At 35.2% G+C, this 18894-nt stretch overlaps 3 protein-coding genes across 3 annotated transcripts; all 3 read right to left on the reverse strand.

Annotated features, from left to right (window-relative positions):
* Window positions 1–158: 158 nt before the first annotated feature.
* Window positions 159–2943, reverse strand: LOC135838213 (speckle-type POZ protein-like). The gene is made up of 2 exons (XM_065353843.1): window positions 2386–2943; window positions 159–1512 (listed from the first exon to the last, which is right to left on the reverse strand). Exon 2 carries the CDS (start codon window positions 1471–1473, stop codon window positions 304–306), a length of 1170 nt encoding a protein of 389 aa, XP_065209915.1. The 5' UTR covers window positions 1474–1512; window positions 2386–2943; the 3' UTR covers window positions 159–303.
* A 2406-nt stretch (window positions 2944–5349) lies between these two features.
* LOC135834297 (speckle-type POZ protein-like) lies at window positions 5350–8911 on the reverse strand. Its single transcript, XM_065348145.1, has 2 exons — window positions 8774–8911; window positions 5350–6702 (listed from the first exon to the last, which is right to left on the reverse strand). The coding sequence occupies exon 2, from the start codon at window positions 6661–6663 to the stop codon at window positions 5509–5511; it is 1155 nt and encodes a 384-aa protein (XP_065204217.1). The 5' UTR covers window positions 6664–6702; window positions 8774–8911; the 3' UTR covers window positions 5350–5508.
* Window positions 8912–12212: 3301 nt separating this feature from the next.
* Window positions 12213–16043, reverse strand: LOC135838214 (speckle-type POZ protein-like). The gene is made up of 2 exons (XM_065353844.1): window positions 15892–16043; window positions 12213–13538 (listed from the first exon to the last, which is right to left on the reverse strand). Exon 2 carries the CDS (start codon window positions 13497–13499, stop codon window positions 12318–12320), a length of 1182 nt encoding a protein of 393 aa, XP_065209916.1. The 5' UTR covers window positions 13500–13538; window positions 15892–16043; the 3' UTR covers window positions 12213–12317.
* Between the last annotated feature and the right edge of the window lie 2851 nt (window positions 16044–18894).

Consider the following 18894-nt stretch of genomic DNA (forward strand, 5'->3'; position numbering starts at 1 on the left):
AGAACGATTTTTATAGGATTTTCCTTAGATAGTACAGTAAATTTAAAAAAGAGATTTTTTGCCTACAGCAGTTGGAACTGAAATTTTCAAACTCTTACTTACCTGATTTCTTTTGGTTTCAAATTTATCTAATTGAATGAACTGAACAATACTACATTGTTGAGCTAATTGTAATTCGATATGTTACAAAATAAGAACACTTATAAGTAATTTATGTAAGTATGTACATTATAAAAGTAACCTAGCCTATTGTAGAATGAAATGATTCAACTAGGGACGAGTACCTAGAGATTCTATCAATTTTCATCTTTTCCGTTTTCGTTGGATGGACGTGTTACTTAAGGATGGAACTTGAAGCTTTGATGATATAAAAGGGGTCTGAACATCACATATTCCATTTACTAGATCAAATAGATGAGGATGTGTCAAAATTGCATTTTTCCACGACTGGGTTGCCGTAAGATTGGCAGGGTTTGTTTTTATATAAAATGCAACCTTCGATAGCAATCGTTCAGCCCCATGGAGATCAGCAAAAAATAACAAATCGAACGCGTTCTCTACCGTTAATTCCTTCGATATAATTTCTTCACAGAGTACCCTTAGACCTTCGACTTGATATTTGTCAGCAACTACGAGTAACTCTGTCACCAGTTTGTAATTTGGAGTTTTGTCAGTATACATGAAGAGTAAAAATTCTTCAAATACTTCAGGACGAATGTCCGAGATGTTCACTTCGTTCGATTTATTTTCTTGCATATTGTGTTTGAACATGGCCTCAAAAACGGGGCAACGCGATGCTAAAATATTTTTGTGAGCACCGAAATTCTTGCCATCCACTACAAATGTCACATCTACAAAAGTTTGATCACGCAACAAACGTTCTAATCCTTTTAGTACATTGTCAGGAACTGTCACTTTCACTTCAGGCCCCTGACTTGGAAAATAATCGTTGACACCCATTTCAGTATACTCGAATTCACAGAAAACTGTTAATGTATCTTCAATGAGTAATTTGTTGTTCGGATCTGGATCGAATAATGCCTTCTTTGTAACAAAATACGGATATCCATGTTGTTTATTGGTTAATGTGAATTCCGCTTGGGTTTGGCGACCAAGTACTTCATTTCCTTCAACATCTCGTAAACACATTGTCATGTTAACGAAAATGTCTTTGAGATGGAAGGCCTCGACACTGTGTCTGTCTAGATTCAAAAATAATCCGATGTAATCTTCATCCTCAAGATTCTGGTTGTTAGTCATAATAGTCAAGCGCCACTTATATTGGGGATCTCCAGGGTTGACGAATTCTGACGATCTGAGCGATTTGTTAACTTTACAGTGAAATTCTCTAAAACCTTTGATTGTCCACAATTGTGACGTTTTTTGCCATTCGCCGTAAGTGATACAATGCCAATCCGGAATTGATGTTTTTGTTTTGGTAGGTAATGTAATGGAGTCGCTTGACTTGTTCATTTCTGTAGCGGAGTAGTTGTAATGATAGTTCTCGAATTTCTGTAAAACAAAACCAAGCAACAAAAAGCCATATTGATTATAACGCTAATAAAAGCATAACTGTTGGGGGATGGCTGAAAGGGAATTTCACATGCAAAAAAGAACGATAAATGCACTCTGCATCAAAATGGTAATTATGATGAAATGAATTGCGTACCTACATGTCTAATTACTTTCCTGAAAAAATTCAAACGAATATCATTGTAACGTACTGTGTGCCCCTGTCTCTTGAAGCCATTTTGTATAATGTAGGTAAATTTTTTTATTTTTTGTGAAATACGACGAAGCAAAGCACCCAATTGGTGCAAATTTGAGGGAACGTGATATGATTGCATTCCACTAACAAGAAAAAAATTGGCCCTACTAACAAAAGAATGAGCATTTTGATCGTCAGGTCAGCCGAAATCGCTGATTTTGCTTTTCAACATGGGAATCGTAATAAGTATCTATGTAATTTTTGAATTTGAACTACCTAGCCAAAATTTCAAGCGCTAAAATGTACTTATTTTTCGATTTTTGGCGAGTATTTGACAATCAATTTTAAGCCAAAAATGAGGAAAAAATATCAAAATTGTACCAAAATGAAATTTTGTGGGGGTTTCAAGTTTCAAAAATCCGCTGGAGGCTCCATAATGACTTAAACGCACCAGAAGTCAACTTAATAGCGTGTTTACAGTTAAGCGCAGTGCAAATTTTGCATTTCCAGCTTTCGTTTGAAGAAATTTTGTGTAAGTCAATTTTCAAAAATCTGCTGCTTTTGAAGGATCGGAGTGGGGTGGGGGGGGGTGACATTACTCCACATATGACATACGCCGAACTACAATAAATTATAAAATGCATAAATCACCTAGTTTAAAAAAATTATGTACTTACTGATTCACTATGACCAAAAATCACGAACTACAGAGGTGCATTTCTTCCTTCTGTTTAAAATATATCACCACTTCACACTGATGCTCTACAACGAATGGAGAGCTCGCGATCCTTTCTTCTTGTCTCATTCTGACTCCTTTCTAAACAATATCCCTCTTTACCTGTCGTGTCTGTCCTTTTTCTTTCCTGTCCATTGTTCCACCCTGGTGTCGCCTTCCTGACTCTACACTCTGGCTTTCGTTTGTATCTAAACCTTCTCCGTTTCTCCACGTGCGAGAGCAGATTGTCCTTCAAACCACTTTTTTGTAAAGATGAAAGTGTTGAAACGATATAAGAACATTCAAAAAAGCATGAAGTAATATTAGTTTAAATCATCATGATACATTTTTTTATAAAATTCGCCATAAATCATGCAGGAAGAAGTGTTGACGAGGTACCTACCCACTAAAAACAAAAATTATGTAAAAATTCCAAAAAAGCATCAAAATCACTGAAATATGATAAAAAGCAATAAAAGTACGACAAAAATTACAAAAATGCACGAATGATCGTATTTTAACAATTTTTCGAGATGCTCGACGAACTGAAGCAGAAGGTTTCATTAATTTCTCAAGTCAATGGAGAATCGATCCCCTATTTTCTAGCGAAAATTCAAATCCAACTTTTCATTCGATGCTTTTGAAGAAAGTTTTGAAAATTCATTCGTTGAATTAGTTCGGTTCTTAGGTGCTTTCAAGATCAACGGATGATACACATTTTTTTGAAAATTTTTGACCCAATTAACAGGCAAGTTTTTTCGCTGTCTTGAACTCTCTGATCTTTCAAAGGAACATTTTTTGTGAACCGAATACATACGTGAATTGTTATGTTTACCTTTCAATTTTGTTCTAATGAATTTTTTAATCATTGCTGGGAACAATAAGTAATTTGTTGAAGAATTCCATTTCTGAATACTCGTCCTTATATTTTATTGCTCCAGGTATTTTCTCATTATACGAGTATTTTCAAACAACTGATGCTCTTTATCTTTTTTTTTCAAATTCAACTCGATTTTGAATTTTGTTATCAACTGTTTATCGAAGCGATCAAAATACAGCAACCGAATGGTAAAATTCTCAATTCATTCTAAAACAAATAGGCTACTAGATAGGTAGCTCTTGAAGACGTGAGATGAAAACTTTAAACGGCAGGAAATGACCCATATAATTAATATTGCCAAAGTGGTGGTTAAAATACAGAAAAAAAATAAGTTGAAAAAACCCTTTCACTCGATGATATGAACTCCTCGCAAAAAAATCAAAATTCGAAAAGATTAAAAAAATGAACGATTTTTCATTTTTTTGTTGCGAGTGTGATTTTCATCAACTTTTTCATGAAATTGAAATACGTCAGAAAGAGGTCAAAATAAGACAACTGAATAAATTTAAACTTTTTTTCATGTTTGAAATTGAAAATTGAATTTTTTCGAATTTTGATTTTTTTTTCTGAGGAGTTCATATTATCGAGTGAAAGGGGTTTTTCAACTTTTTCAACAGATACGTAAAAATAGGGTTCAAATGGTTCAACTTCACCTATCAAAACTTTTTTTCATAATTTTAATAAAAAAAATCGCATTTTTTCGCAAACTTTAAATTTTTTATACCAACTTTGCAATATGGTACCATCCCAATTTTTTAATATGTTGTTCAACATGAAAAGTTATCCATAATATATTTTTTTCAGAATTTTTGAGAGTCGGAACGATATGAAAACTACGTTTCGAAACTTTTTGAGCTAATTTTTTGTACGAAAAAAAGTGGCAACACTGATTTTTATGATATCACCAAAAAACCTTCTAAACACCCTAACTATGAGGAAAAGTTCCATTTTGGTAGGTATCGCGGTTATTGAGTAATCCACTGCTGAAATGGATGATATTTTAGGATCACTGAAAACTTTGACACCCTCTGGGCTGCCTTTAAAAATGGTCCAGAGGGCTGCGATTTGCGCCATTGGTCATCCCTTCGAAAGGTCTTTCCACAGGAAAAATTTCAAAAAAATCGCCGAACCCCCTACCACTTCTTGGTCCAATTGACGTGGAATGACCCTTATACCTAATACACATTTTGAAAGGAGGCACTAATTTTCGATCCGTCAGACTTTTCGAATTTTTTTACTAGGGAGCCTTCTGAACTGGCGCTCTTCGATTTGAACGAAAAAGCCAAGCTAGTTAGACAGAGAATGTCCTAAAACCCCTGTTAGCAAAATTTCAAGTTCTGAAGTTCATTTTTTGATTTTTGGCGTATTTTTTAAAAATTAAAAAAATTCAAGAAAGTTTTTTAAGGGCGATTAAAATTTAAAAAAAATGAAATATCATTTTTTTAGTAACAAAAGTGAACCAACGCGAATAATTCCTACTTCCTCTTATCAACAACTACTAGTTTAGGGCACTTCCAGAGCCCCATCGATTTTTCAATTTTCTCCATAAAGCTCAAATAACAATGATAAGGCCCAAAATGGACATTAAAAACAGCTATTACTTTGATCGGTGCTCATTGGGCGTCCTCTCGAATGTTTTAAATGTTTACCACGAAATTCCACGAGTTGCAGTTCAAAAGTGAATTTTCGATCAAAAATTTGTAAATTTCAACAAAAAAAAGCGAAAGAAATCAAGTCTCGCAATTTGATCAATTTTGGAGCTTCCAGCGAGTTTTCGAATGTTTTCAGTGATTTTAAATCGTAAGAAAAGTGACTAAAAATGAACTTCTAAAATTTGTCATGTTTGAAAAATTTTTTCCTCAAAAAAAAAAAAAAAAAACAAAAAGAACCTCGTGATTTTTTTTAAAATGTAGATATTATTATTCCGTACATCAAGAGATTTTTTTTGCATGCAGCAATTGGAACGGGGCCATCAGTATTTGAAATTTTCAAACTCCTTTGATTTTTTTTTGGTTTCGAATTTACCTAATTGAATGAACTGAACAATACGAGTTGAGCTAATTGTAATTCGAAATGTTACAAAATAAGAACACTCATAGGAGTAGGTAGATAAAATGTACATTACAAAAAGTAACCTAGCCTATTGAAGAATGATTCAACTAGGGAACTAGGTACGAGTACCTAAAGGTAGGTTTCTGTCAGTTTTCACCTTTTCCGTTTTCGTTTGATGGACATGTCACTTAAGGATGGAACTTGAAGCTTTGATGATACAGCAGGGCGTTTGACTTCACATATTCCATTTACTAGATCAAAGAGATGAGGATGTGTCAAAATTGCATTTTTCCACGACTGGGTTGACGTAAGATTGGCAGGGTTTGTTTTTATATAAAATGCAACTCGCGTTAGCAATCCTTTCGCCTTATGAAGGTCAGCAAAAAATAACAAATTGATGGCGTTCTCTACCGTTAATTCCTTCCATATCATTTCTTCGCAGAGTACCCGTAAACCTTCGACTTGATATTTGTCAGCAACTACGAATAACTCTGTCACCAGTTTGCAATTTGGAGTTTTGTCAGTATACATGAACTGTAAAAATTCTTCAAATACTTCGGAACGGATGTCCGAGATGTTAACTTTGTTCGATCTATTTTCTTGCATATCGTGTTTGAACATGGCCTCAAAAACGGGACTACACGCTGCTAAGATACTTTTGTGAGCACCGAAATTCTTGCCATCCACCACAAAAGTTACATCTACCAAAGTTTGATCATGCAACAAACGTTGTAATCTTTTTGGTAGATTGTCAGCAATTGTATCTTTCACTCCATCCTGCAGATGTGGCACATTCGTGTACTCATCCATTGGAGCAAACTCGAGTTCGCAGAAAACTGTTAATGTATCGTCAATGAGTAATTTGTTGTTCGGATCTGGATCGAATAATTCCTTTTTTGAAATAAAATACGGATATCCATTTGGATAATTGCCTGGTGTGAATATCACTTCGGTTTGACGACCAAAAGCTACATTTCCTTTGTCGTCTAGTAAACAAATCGACACGTTGGCCAATATCTCATTGATATCTTCGTCAGTCTCAAGATCCAAAAATATCCCGATATAATCGACTTCAAGATTCAGGTTGTTAGTCGCAACGGTCAAGTACCACCTGAAACCCGGATATGTACTTCCAATGAATCTTGTCGAGGTCATTCGTTTGTTAACTTTACAGTGATACTCTTTAAAACGTTTGATTGTCCACAATTGTGACGTTTTTTCCCATTGGTCGTCAGTGATACAACGCCAATGGGGAATTGAAGTTTTTGTTTTGGTAGGTAATATAACGGAGGCGCTGGACTGGCTCATCTCTGTAGCAGTGTTGGTGTAATTGTACTTGTCGAATTTCTGTAAAACAAAACAAAACGCTTTCAGATTTTCATGCTTTAAAGACATTATTTAGCTACCCTAACACGATTTATGTGCATACACGAATGATGATAGCACTAATAGTCCGGCATATGACAATAGGAGTAATTGCACCCCCCCGCACCGATCCTCCGGGACAACTTTTTTCTTAAAGGGCACATCCTAAGGAACATTTTAAAGCAAACTTTCCAAAAAAAAAAATTGGCCTTACTTACAAAATGGCCGCCATTTTGTAAGTAAGGCCAACTTTTTTTTGGGCAAGTGTGCTTTAAAATGTTCCTTAGGATGTCCCCTTTAAGAAAAAAGTTGTCCCGGAGGATCGGCGGTGGGGGGCTGCAATTACTCCTATTGTCATATGCCGGACTAATATGTACGACTGTACGTGGGTCATTCCATGCCAAATCGGCAGATTTTTGCACGAGGGCCACGGAGAGTCTTCGATTCTTTTCAAAATCAGATCATGTTTAGAGGTAATCAAACGGCGAGGAATGACGCAAACCGGTCATTTCTCCGATTTTTTTGGCGGAGCTGTGGGGCTTGATTCTAGGTGTCTGGTGAATTTTTAATTTCTTAAAAATTTTGAACTTTTGTGTACGATTTTTTTTTATATCTCAGCTCTCTGTGAAACTTTTCATTTTATAGAATCTCCTTTTTACAAAAAATTATATTTTCCTATCTAGGGGTGAAAAGTACTACTTTTCTAACCTCGCGAGAATCGCTCGGGTGTAAAAATAAGTACTTTCCACCCTCGTTCAGGAAAAATTACTTCACTAAACTCGGAGAAAAAGTGATTTTTTCGGCCCTCGTTGTGTAATATACTATTTCCATAGAACACTTTGATCTCAATTTACAAAAATTACAAAATACATATGTGCATACGTATATTTTTTTTAAAATAAAAATGTCCCCACTATCAATCTCTTTATTTTTGACCAAAAATTTTTTTGATTCGAAAATTATGTCACCCCACATTTGTAATTGTCACAACTTACGCAAAAAATCATTTTTTATTTATTCTCAAAATTTTGAATTTTGGCTTCAACAATAGTTGACATAATATGCTATTCAAAATTTTTGGATTTTTATGTTGGTATTACCTAAAGAACTTTTTAGGATAATTCTCGTATCCCTACATTGAAAATTTATTTCAGAAATCGGAACAGAAAAAATGCCCATTTTTAGGATTTTCTGAAATTCCAAAATTTGAGTAAACCTCAATTTTTTCAAAAAACCATCTTAACGAAGACCTACTCCTTCTCATATATGTACATAACCTTATGTAATAATATTTTTCAATTTTTATCCGTCAGATTCTTCTCGGGTCTCAAAGGGAAAGGGTTCATGTCAAAAATAAGGTTTCAACTGAATTTCATCTATCTATGTATTTCAAACAGAGGCGAAAGGGTATGATGAGATCGATGGACACTGGACAAAAATAATGTTTCAAACTGGAATACACCGATTTTGAAAAAAATATCGGGTACCTTATAGGGCATGAAGGTCCAAAAAGTACGTAGCTGGAAGCTTCGAAACGACTTGAAACCAACTACACATAACCCTATTTGATGAAATTTAGTGAAAATCTCGAGTATCAAAAATCTGCTGAAGGCTCCAGTAATAGATATACAAAAAGTTTCCGAGGGGTCCAAAACGACTTGAAATCTACCTGCAGTCAACTTCATAGCGTATTGAAGATAGTTTACACAGCAAATTTTGGCTCTTCACCTACATTTGATGAAATTTTGTGGAGATTTCAAGTTTCAAAAATCTATTGAAGGCTTCAAGAATTTTCAAAAAGTCGGTGGAGGCTCCAAAATAAACTCACCATGCAGCAGTCAACTCAATAGCGTGTTTAAATTGAGTGCAGTGTAAATCTTCAGCATCATTTGATGAAATAATTTTGTGTAAATAAAGTTTCAAAAATCTGATGCTTTGGTGGAGTGGAATGAGGAGGGGGGGGGGGTTCAATTACTCCACAGATGCCATATGCCGGACGATATTAGTAATTTTATAAAATGCATAAATTACCTTGTTAAAAAAAATTACTTACCGATTCACTATGATCAAAAATCACGAACCACAGAGGTGCATTTCTTCCTTCTGTTTACAGTCACTATCACACACTGATGCTCTACATCGAATGAGGAGCTCGCGATCCTGTCTTCATCACTTCATGTTTTATTCTGGCAGTCTGGCTCCTTTCTAAACAATATCCATCTTTCCAAGAATTTCTTTTTGTGTACCTATATAGGTAGGTATAGGTACTTGCATACTCACTTACCTGTCGCGTCTGCCCTTTCTCTTTCCTGTCCATTGTTCCACTCCTGACTCTACACCCTCGCTTTTGTTAGTTTCTAAACCTTCTCAGTTTCTCCATTTGCGAGTACAGATTGTCTTTCAAACCACTTTTTTTGAATTAAAAAAATTCTTCAAAAATAGAAATGAAAGTATTAAAATGGTGTAAGAATTAAATCCAGAAAGGTACTGAAAACTGAAATGATGTAAAAATTACAAAAAAAACATAAAAATCACTGAAAATTGGTAAAAAGCAATAAAAGTTGAACAAAAATTGCCAACAATGCCCGAATGATCATTATTAGAACAATTTTTGCGTGATGCTCGATGAAGCAGACGAGGGTTTCGTTAATTTCTCAAGTCAATGAAGAATCGATAGCCATTTTTTTCGAAAATTCAAATCCAACATTTCGTTCGATCCTTTTGCAGAAATTTTTGAAAATTCATTCGTTGAAGTAGTTCGGTCCTTATAGTCCGGCATATGACAATAGGAGTAATTGCACCACCCCCCCCCCTCGCCGATCCTCCGGGACAATTTTTTTCTTAAAGGGGACATCCTAAGGAACATTTTTAAGCAAACTTGCCCGAAAAAAAGTTGGCCTTACAAAATGGCGGCCATTTTGATTGGCAAGTTAGCCGAAATCGCAGATTTTGTGTTTCAACATAGGACTTGCACGAAATTTTTCAAACCTTACAAAGGTAGATCGAAAGATCATGCAAAAATTCATCACCTGTCAAAACTTCAAGTGCTAAAGTGCGTTTTTCGATTTTTGGCGAATTTTTAAAAATCCAATTCAGGCCAAAAATGAGGAAAAAAATCAAAATTTTACCAAATTGACCAAGAAAGCTGACATTTGGGATATACCCCATTCTCGACATGCCAAATCGATTGGAAACGGTTTCAACCCGTTTTGAGCAGTTCTGGAGCCTCCAGCAGATTTTTGAAACTCGAAATTCCCACAAAATTCCATTAAATTGGAGTTGTAAAGCTGAAATTAATTCTAAAAACTAATTTCAATACGCTAAAAAGTACTGCAGATGAATTTCAAGTCGTTTTGGAGCCTCCAGCGACTTTCTGAAAATTCCTGTAGCCTCCAGCAGATGTATGAAACATTAAATTTTCACAAAATTTCATCAAATGGAGATGGAAAGCTGAAATGTACTCTACACTCCAATTTTAACACCCTGTGAAGACTACTTCAGGTAGGTTCAAGTCATTTTAAAGCCTCCAGCGACTTTTTTGAAAATTACTGGAGCCCCCAGTAGATTTTTGAAACTTGAAAATTTCAATACTCTACGAAGTTGGCTGTTGGTGGATTTTAAGTCGTTTTGGAGCCTCCAGTGACTTTTTGAAAGGTTGTATGGCGTTTTTTTGGAAAATTGAAATTTCTTAAAAGTAGCTGGAAGCTTCAAAACTATTTGAAACCACCATGTAGTCTGCGAAGTAAATTACAGCTTGCCAACTCCAGTTGATAAATTAATGTTGCGGGAATTTCAAGTTTCAAAAATCTACTGAAGGCTCCAGAAATCGCTGGATGCTCTAAAATGACTTGAAACTACCTGATGCCGTTTTCAGAGGGTGTTAAACTTGGAGTGTAGAGTACATTTCAGCTTTCCATCTCCATTTCATGAAATTTTGTAAAAATTTAAAGTTTCAAAAATCTGCCGGAGGCTTCAGGAATTTTCAAAAAGTCGCTGGAGGCTCTAAAATGACTTGAACCCATCTGAAGTCGTCTTCAGAGGGTGTTAAAATTGGAGTGTAGGGTAAATTTCAGCTTTCCATCTCCATTTTATGAAATTTTGTGAATATTTAAAGTTTCAAAAATCTGCTGGAGGCTTCAGGAATATTCAAAAAGTCTGTGGAGGCTCCAAAACGACTTGAAATTCACCTGCAGTACTTCGTAACGTATTGAAATTAGTTTGCAGAATAAATTTCAGCTTTACAACTCCAATTTGAAGGAATTTTGTGGGAATTCCGAGTTTCAAAAATCTGCTGGAGGCTCCAGAACTGCTCAAAACGGGTTGAAACCGTTTCTAATCGATTTGGCATGTCGAGAATAGGGTATATAGGGTATATCCCAAATTTCAGCTTTCTTGGTCAATTTGGTAAAATTTTGATTTTTTTTCCTCATTTTTGGCCTGAATTGGATTTTTAAAAATTCGCCAAAAATCGAAAAACGCACTTTAGCACTTGAAGTTTTGACAGGTGATGAATTTTTGCATGATCTTTCGATTTACCTTTGTAAGGTTTGAGAAATTTCGGGCAAGTCCTATGTTGAAACGCAAAATCTGCGATTTCGGCTCTCCTGTCAATCAAAATGGCCGCCATTTTGTAACTAAGGCCAACTTTTTTTTGGCAAGTTTGCTTAAAAATGTTCTTTAGGATGTCCCCTTTAATAAAAAAGCTGTCCCGGAGGATCCTCGGGGGGGGGGGTGCAATTACTCCAATTGTCATATGCCGGACTAATATGTAGTTAGGGTGTTGCCACTTTTTTTCGTACAAAAAATTAGCTCGAGAAGTTTAAAACATAGTTTTTATATTGTTCCGACTCTCGAAAATTCAGAAAAAAATGTATTATCGACAAGTTTTTATGCTGAACAACATATTATTAAAAAATTGGGATGGCACTATGTCGCAAAGTCGATTTAAAAAAATTTTAAGTTTGCGGAAAAAAAAACGATGTCTTGACTTAAAACATGGAAAAAAGTTTTGATTAGTGTAGTTGCAGACCCATTTGACCCCTATTTTTACATACATATAAAGCTTTGAAAAAGTTGAAAACCCCTTTCACTCGATTATAAATTAACTCATCACCAGAAAATCAAAATTTGTTAAGATTCAAAAAATGAACGAATTTTAATTTTTTTTGCTACGAGTGTAATTTTTATCAACTTTTTCATGAAATACGCCAGAAAGAGGTCAAAATAAGACAACTGAATAAATTTAGACTTTTTGTGATGTTTGGAATTGAAAATTGAATTTTTTCGAATTTTGATTTTTTTTTGTGATGACTTCATTTAATCGAGTGAAAGGGGGTTTTCAACATTTTCACGAACCTTTTCAATGGATTATGTAAAAATATGGGTCACTTTCCAGAGGAAAAAATTCAGAAAAATCGTCGATCTCCCTTACCACTTCTTGGTCGCATTGACGTGGAGTGACCTCTAATTCTAATTGAATGAAGTTAACAATACAATTTGAGCTAATTGTAATTCGAAATATTACAAAATAAGAACACATTCGTAAATATGTAGGTACAATACAAAATAAAAAAAAGTAACCAGGTTTCTATCAATTTTCACCTTTTCCATTTTCGTTGGATGAAAGTGTCACTTAAGGATGGAACTTGAAGCTTTGATGATACACGAGGGCGTTTGACTTGACATACTCCATTTACTAGATCAAATAGATGAGGATGCGTCAAAATTGCATTTTTCCACTCCTGGGTTGACGTAAGTTTGGCAGGGTTTGTTTTGATATAAAATGCTACTTGCTTTAGCAATCCTTCCGCCTTATGAAGATCAGCAAAAAATAACAAATCGATCGCGTTCTCTACCGATAATTCCTTCGATATAATTTCTTCGCAGAGTATCCTTAGACCTTCGACTTGATATTTGTCAGCAACTACGAGTAACTCTGTCACCAGTTTGTAATTTGGAGTTTTGTCAGTATACATGAAGAGTAAAAATTCTTCAAATACTTCAGCACGGATGTCCGAGATGTCAACTTGGTTCGATCTATTTTCTTGCATATCGTGTTTGAACATTGCCTCAAAAACGGGGCTACGTGCTGCTAAAATACCTTTGAGAGCGCCGAATTTCTTGCCATCCACTACAAATGTTACATCTACGAAAGTTTGATCACGCAACAAACGTTCTAATCCTTTTGGTAGATTTTCAGAAATTTTCACTTTCACTTCAGGCCCCCGCTGCGAGTGACAATCGTTGACTTCCATTTCAGTATACTCAAATTCGCAGTAAACTGTTAATGTGTCCTCAATAAGTAACTTGTTGTTTGGATCAGGATCGAATAACGCTTTCTTTGAAACAAAATGCGGATATCCATGATGAGGTGGGTCTTCGTTGTCTGTTCTGAGTTGGACTTGAGTGTACCGACGAAGGGCTTCATTTCCTTCAGCATCTAGTAAACACATTTTTATGTTGACGAATAAGGCATCGGGGTGGTTTATTTCGTCTCTGTCTAGATGTAAAAAAAATCCGATGTAATCTTCAGCCTCGAGATTTTGGTTGTCAGTCTCAATCTTGATGGTTAAGCACCATCTATAGGGATCGGTATCGTTGAAGAATATTGCTGACTTGAGGAATTTGTTAACTTTACAATGATATTCTTTAAAACCTTCGATTGTCCACAATTGTGACATTTTTCGCCATGAGCCGGTAGTGGTACAATGCCAGTCCGTAACCGAAGTTCTTGTTTTGGTAGGCAATACAGTGGAGCTGGAGGCGCTTGACTGGCTCATCTTTGTAGTAGAGTACGTGTAATGATACTTCTTGAATTGCTGTAAAACAAAACAAAACACAAGCCATATTTCAGATTTTCATTCTTCAAAGGCATTATACACCCTAACGTAATACAAAAATTATGATAACGCTAAGGTGAATTTTTGAAAATCAAATATAATGTCAAATAAACCACCTTCAATACGCTATGAAGTCAACTGTAGGTAGGTATAAGTCCAAGAGCTATACCACTGTGATTGGGCCGAAATAACTGAAAGCTGGGGATGGTCTCAAAAGTTAGTATACATACCCCTATTTTGAAAACACTAGGTCTGCCGATCCGCAGCTGCTGCTTTAAAGCTCAGTGAAAGCTCGAAAGTTCAAAATTTTTCTAAACTTTCAGCTGAGAAAGCTGATGGCTGAAATTGGTGCCTAATTATAGCATTTTTCGCGCTGAATCCGAATATATCGGTCTGCCGACCCATAAGTGCCGCCAAAGCCCCGCCAGGCTGGGTCAAAAGGGGAGCAAATTTGACAAATTTCATGTTTTTGGGCTAAATTCTCATAAAAAGCTACAAAATCGGGTTAAAAATTATTTTCAAGCAGTTTAACGGAATGCTCTATGGCTAAGATGATTTTTAGGCACCGAAATTTTTAAAAATTTTCATTTTTTGGGGGGTGGGGCGTCAGGGGGGTATTTATGAATTCATCAAATATGGCTTTGTGATACATCAAAATATATGTTTCTTGGGCTATAGAATTCATTTATGGCTATATTTTTCACATTGGAGGACAATTTGAAAATTATCAGAGCTTTGAGCAGATTTTTCAGGGCTCGAAATTTCCATAAAAGTTCACTTTACGGAGCTGGAAATCCAAAATTTACTCTGCACTTCGATTTAAGCACTTTGGAATTTGAGGAAATGCTCAAAATGGGTATAGGCGTTTTTTCTATCCCGATTTTTAAAATAAATTTTCGATGAAGCGATGCGAAAATTTTCCGAAAAGTTTCTCTAAGTAATGCCAACATGAAAACCTGAAAATTTTGAATTATTTGTACCTACTACATCTACATACATCCCGTCAAACAATTTTCAAGCTAAAATCAAAAATTTTGAGAAAAATTAAAAAATGATTTTCTGCGCAAGTCGTGACAATAAATGTGAGAGTGACATAATTTTCAAATCAAAAAAGTTTTGGGTCAAAAATGAAGAGGTGTCGATCCAAGATAAATAATGAAAAATATCATTTTTTGTAAAACTTTTCAAGGTCATCGAAAATTTAACTTTTTCAACTACATAGGTATTCAATACTATGAAAATTTTGAAAATCCTATGATCAACTTTGGAAAAATTTTCACATCAAAAAAAGTTCCAACTTTTGTGCGGAAGCTTTTTGTGAGAAATTTTCAAAATTTATAGAACCCTATTTTGGGAATGCAAATCTTTCAAGTACACCAAGCTAGGTCAAAAATCAAAATTTTTACTTACTAATTTGAGAATTTTTTAGTTCATTTTCACAAAAATTCCAGAATGATTCTATGTGAGGTCATTCCATGCCAACTCAACCAAAAAAAGGCGATCTTGAGTCATGTCTTTCGATTTCGCTCAATTTTTTTTACAATATATACCGGTATACCCACCCAGTAAGTAAGAGCCCCGCAATTAGTTTGGTCCCAGCCACCTCAGGAGGCGGGTGGGGGGGGGGCTTTCATTATTTTCACATTGTCACGAGGTACTCAGCTTCAGCAGCCCATTCCTCCAAAACTATGATACTTTGATCAAAACTGATTTCACAGTTCGAAAGGGCATTGCATTTAAAACTTTTTAAGCACTTTGAAATTTTCAAAAGTTGAAAGTTGAACTTTCAAATTGAAAGTTTAAATTTCAAAATAGCGCTGTGAGTGGGAGCTACCATTTAAAATTTTGAAAAAATTTCCATAGATGTACCTTTTGATGCTTTTTCGAAATATTCAAGTTTCGAGATGGGATCTCTCAATGGAGGGGGAGCACCCCCACCCCCAATTTTGGGCGAAACTTTCAAAATGAAATCTGGGGCATGTGATATATCGAATTCTATGGTTTTGAAGACGCTGGACACGAATATGACGTCAGATTTTCGATAGGACCCCATCCACGGCCCCCAGCACCTTCCCAAAGGGGGTAAAAGTTCAAAAAAGTGTTTTACCATGATGAAGGCGCTGTGTGCCGAAACGTAGTGTAATTGTTTTCGAATTCGTGAAAATATATGTGTTTTAATCAAGTAACCTATAATCCACTTACTTTTTTTCTCATTTTTTTATACACTGCAAACATTGAAATATGTACTTAGGTACTTGATTTTTTTTTAAACTTATTCGTGATATATAAATTATAAAATGCATAAATTACCTAGTTTAAAAAAATTACTTACCGATTCACTATGACCAAAAATCACAAACTAAAGAGGTGCATGGTGCATTTCTGCTTTCTGTTTACAATCACCCATCTCACGCCGATGCTCTACAACGAATGCGCAGCTCGCAAGTCTCAATCCTGTCTTCTTGTCTCATTCTGGCAGTCTGGCTCCTTTCTAAACAATATCCATCGTTCCAGGAATTTCATTTTGTGAACCTAGGTACTTGCATACCTACTCACTTGGGTACCCGTCGCGTCTATCCTTTCTTCTTTTCTGTCTATTGATCCACTCTTGAAACAGTTGAGACTCGGCACCCTGGCTTCTGTTAGTTTCTAAACCTCCTCGTTCTCGGTTTCTCCATATGCAAGAGCAGGATGTCCTTCAAACCACTTTTTTGAATTAAAAAAATTCGTCAGCATCAAAATCACTGAAAATTGGTAAAAAGTAAAAAAAGTTGAACAAAAATTACCAAAAATGCACGAATGATCGTATTTGAACAATTTTTCTTGATGCTCGACTCGATGAAGCAGAGGGTTTCGTTAATTTCTCAAGTCAATGGAGAATCAATCCCCAATTTCTTGCGAAAATTCAAATCCAACTTTTCATTCGATCCTTCTGCAGAAATTTTGTGAAAATTCACTCGTTGAATTAGTTCGGTCCTTAGGTGCTTTCAAAGATCAACGTATGATATAGATTTTCTTGAAAATGTTCGACCCTCTCCCCCTCCCCTTTGCCAGAATTAAAATACGTATAATTTACCAGCGATTAGGCAGTGAATTTTGTGATTTTTCAGCGGGGCGGAAAGCTCGTGAGTATTTTGAAAAAAATTAATGGTAATGGCAAGTATGTAGTTGTTATGAGCAGAAGAACATTTTTTATCAAAAAAAAAGAGAGACAGACAGAGACAGAAATTGAAAAAAAACACTCACGTATTTAGCGTGATGAGAAGACCGACTTGACTTTAAATAAAAATCATTCGAATTGATTCACTTTTTTTGAAACATATTTTGTAAAGTAAAGTAATTGATCTGTTTATAATTGAATCGAATCATTTACGAACGATTGGCGATTAAATAAATTGATTGATTTCTTGGTGAATCATTCGCAAACGGATCAATTAATTTACGATTCATTCGGTTTTTGTGAAACTATTGTATAGAAATTGATCTACTCGTATTTTCGAGCGAAGTGAATCAAATCAAATCATTCACAACCGATTGGCGATTGAACAAACTGATTGATTTTTAGGTGATCATTCGCGAACGAATCGATTCGTATAAGCGACTCGTTCGCGAACGAATTGATTCGTATAAGCGACTCATTCGCGAACGAATTGATTCGAATAAGCGACTCGTTCGCAAACGAATTGATTCGTATAAGCGACTCGTTCGCGAACGAATTGATTCGTATAAGCGACTCGTTCGCGAACGAATCAATTCATTTACTCAATTTTTGATGAATCATTCGCGAACGACTCGATTCGTATAAGTGACTCGTTTGCGAACGAATCGATTCATTTACTCAATTTTTAATAAATCATTCGCGAACGAATTGATTCGTAAAAGTGACTCGTTCGCGAACGAATCGATTCATTTACTCAATTTTTGATGAATCATTCGCGAAGGAATTGAATGATTTTTAGTGAATCATTCGCGAACGAATTGATTCGTATAAGTGACTCGTTCGCGAACGAATCGATTCATTTACTCAATTTTTGATGAATCATTCGCGAACGAATTGAATGATTTTTAGTGAATCATTCGCCAACGAATTGATTCGTATAAGTGACTCGTTCGCAAACGAATCGATTCTTTTACTCAATTTTTAATAAATCATTCGCGAACGAATTGATTTGTACATATAAGTGACTTGTTCGCGAACGAATCGATTCATTTACTCAATTTTTAATAAATCATTCGCGAACGAATTGATTCGTATAAGTGACTCGTTCGCGAACGAATCGATTCATTTACTCAATTTTTGATGAATCATTCGCGAAGGAATTGAATGATTTTTAGTGAATCATTCGCGAACGAATTGATTCGTATAAGTGACTCGTTCGCGAACGAATCGATTCATTTACTCAATTTTCAGTTTTTTAGTGAATCATTCACGAACGAATTGAATGATTTTTAGTGAATCATTCGCGAACGAATTGATTCGTATAAGTGACTTGTTCGCGAACGAATCGATTCATTTACTCAATTTTCAGTTTTTTAGTGAATCATTCACGAACGAATTGAATCATTTTTTGTGAATCACTCGCGAACGAATTGGTTTATAAATTAAAGAATCGATCGATTCGTTGGCAAATGGTTCTTTCAAAAAATTGATCAATTCGTTCATGAATGATTCCCCTAAAATGGGAGTTAGTCTTATCGACCTACAAAGAACTTATACTTACGACGCTCAATTTTTGGTGAATCGTTCATGAACGAATTGATCAATTTTTTGAGAGAACCATTGACCAGCAACGAATCGATCAATTCTTTAATTTATGAACCAATTCGTTCGCGAATGATTCACCAAAAATTGAATAAATGATCAATCGATTCGTTCGCGAACGAGTCGCTTATACAAATCAATTTGTTCGCGAATGATTCATCAAAAATTGAGTAATTCAATTCGTTCGCTAATGATTCACCAAATCTCAAAAAAAAAACTCTTTCGATTTTCTTATAGGATATATGTATCTATTTATTATTATTCCATGCTTACATTCAAAGGTTATAACTGATAATTATTTTTTTTAATTTTCAACTCGCCCTCACCGGCTTCATATATATTTTTTTTTTTTCTAAATTAGAACGATTTTTATAGGGGTCTCCTTTGATAGTACAGTACTTTGAAAGAAGCGATTTTTTGCCTACAGCAGTTGGAACCGAAGCCATTAACATTTGAAATTTTCAAACTCCTTCGATTTTTTTGGTTTCGAATTTATCTAATTGAATGAACAGAACAATACGAGTTGAACAAATTGTAATTAGAAATGTTACAAAATAAAAACACCTATGTACA

This window comes from Planococcus citri, chromosome 2, assembly GCF_950023065.1.
Source record: "Planococcus citri chromosome 2, ihPlaCitr1.1, whole genome shotgun sequence".
Classification (NCBI taxonomy): domain Eukaryota; kingdom Metazoa; phylum Arthropoda; class Insecta; order Hemiptera; family Pseudococcidae; genus Planococcus; species Planococcus citri.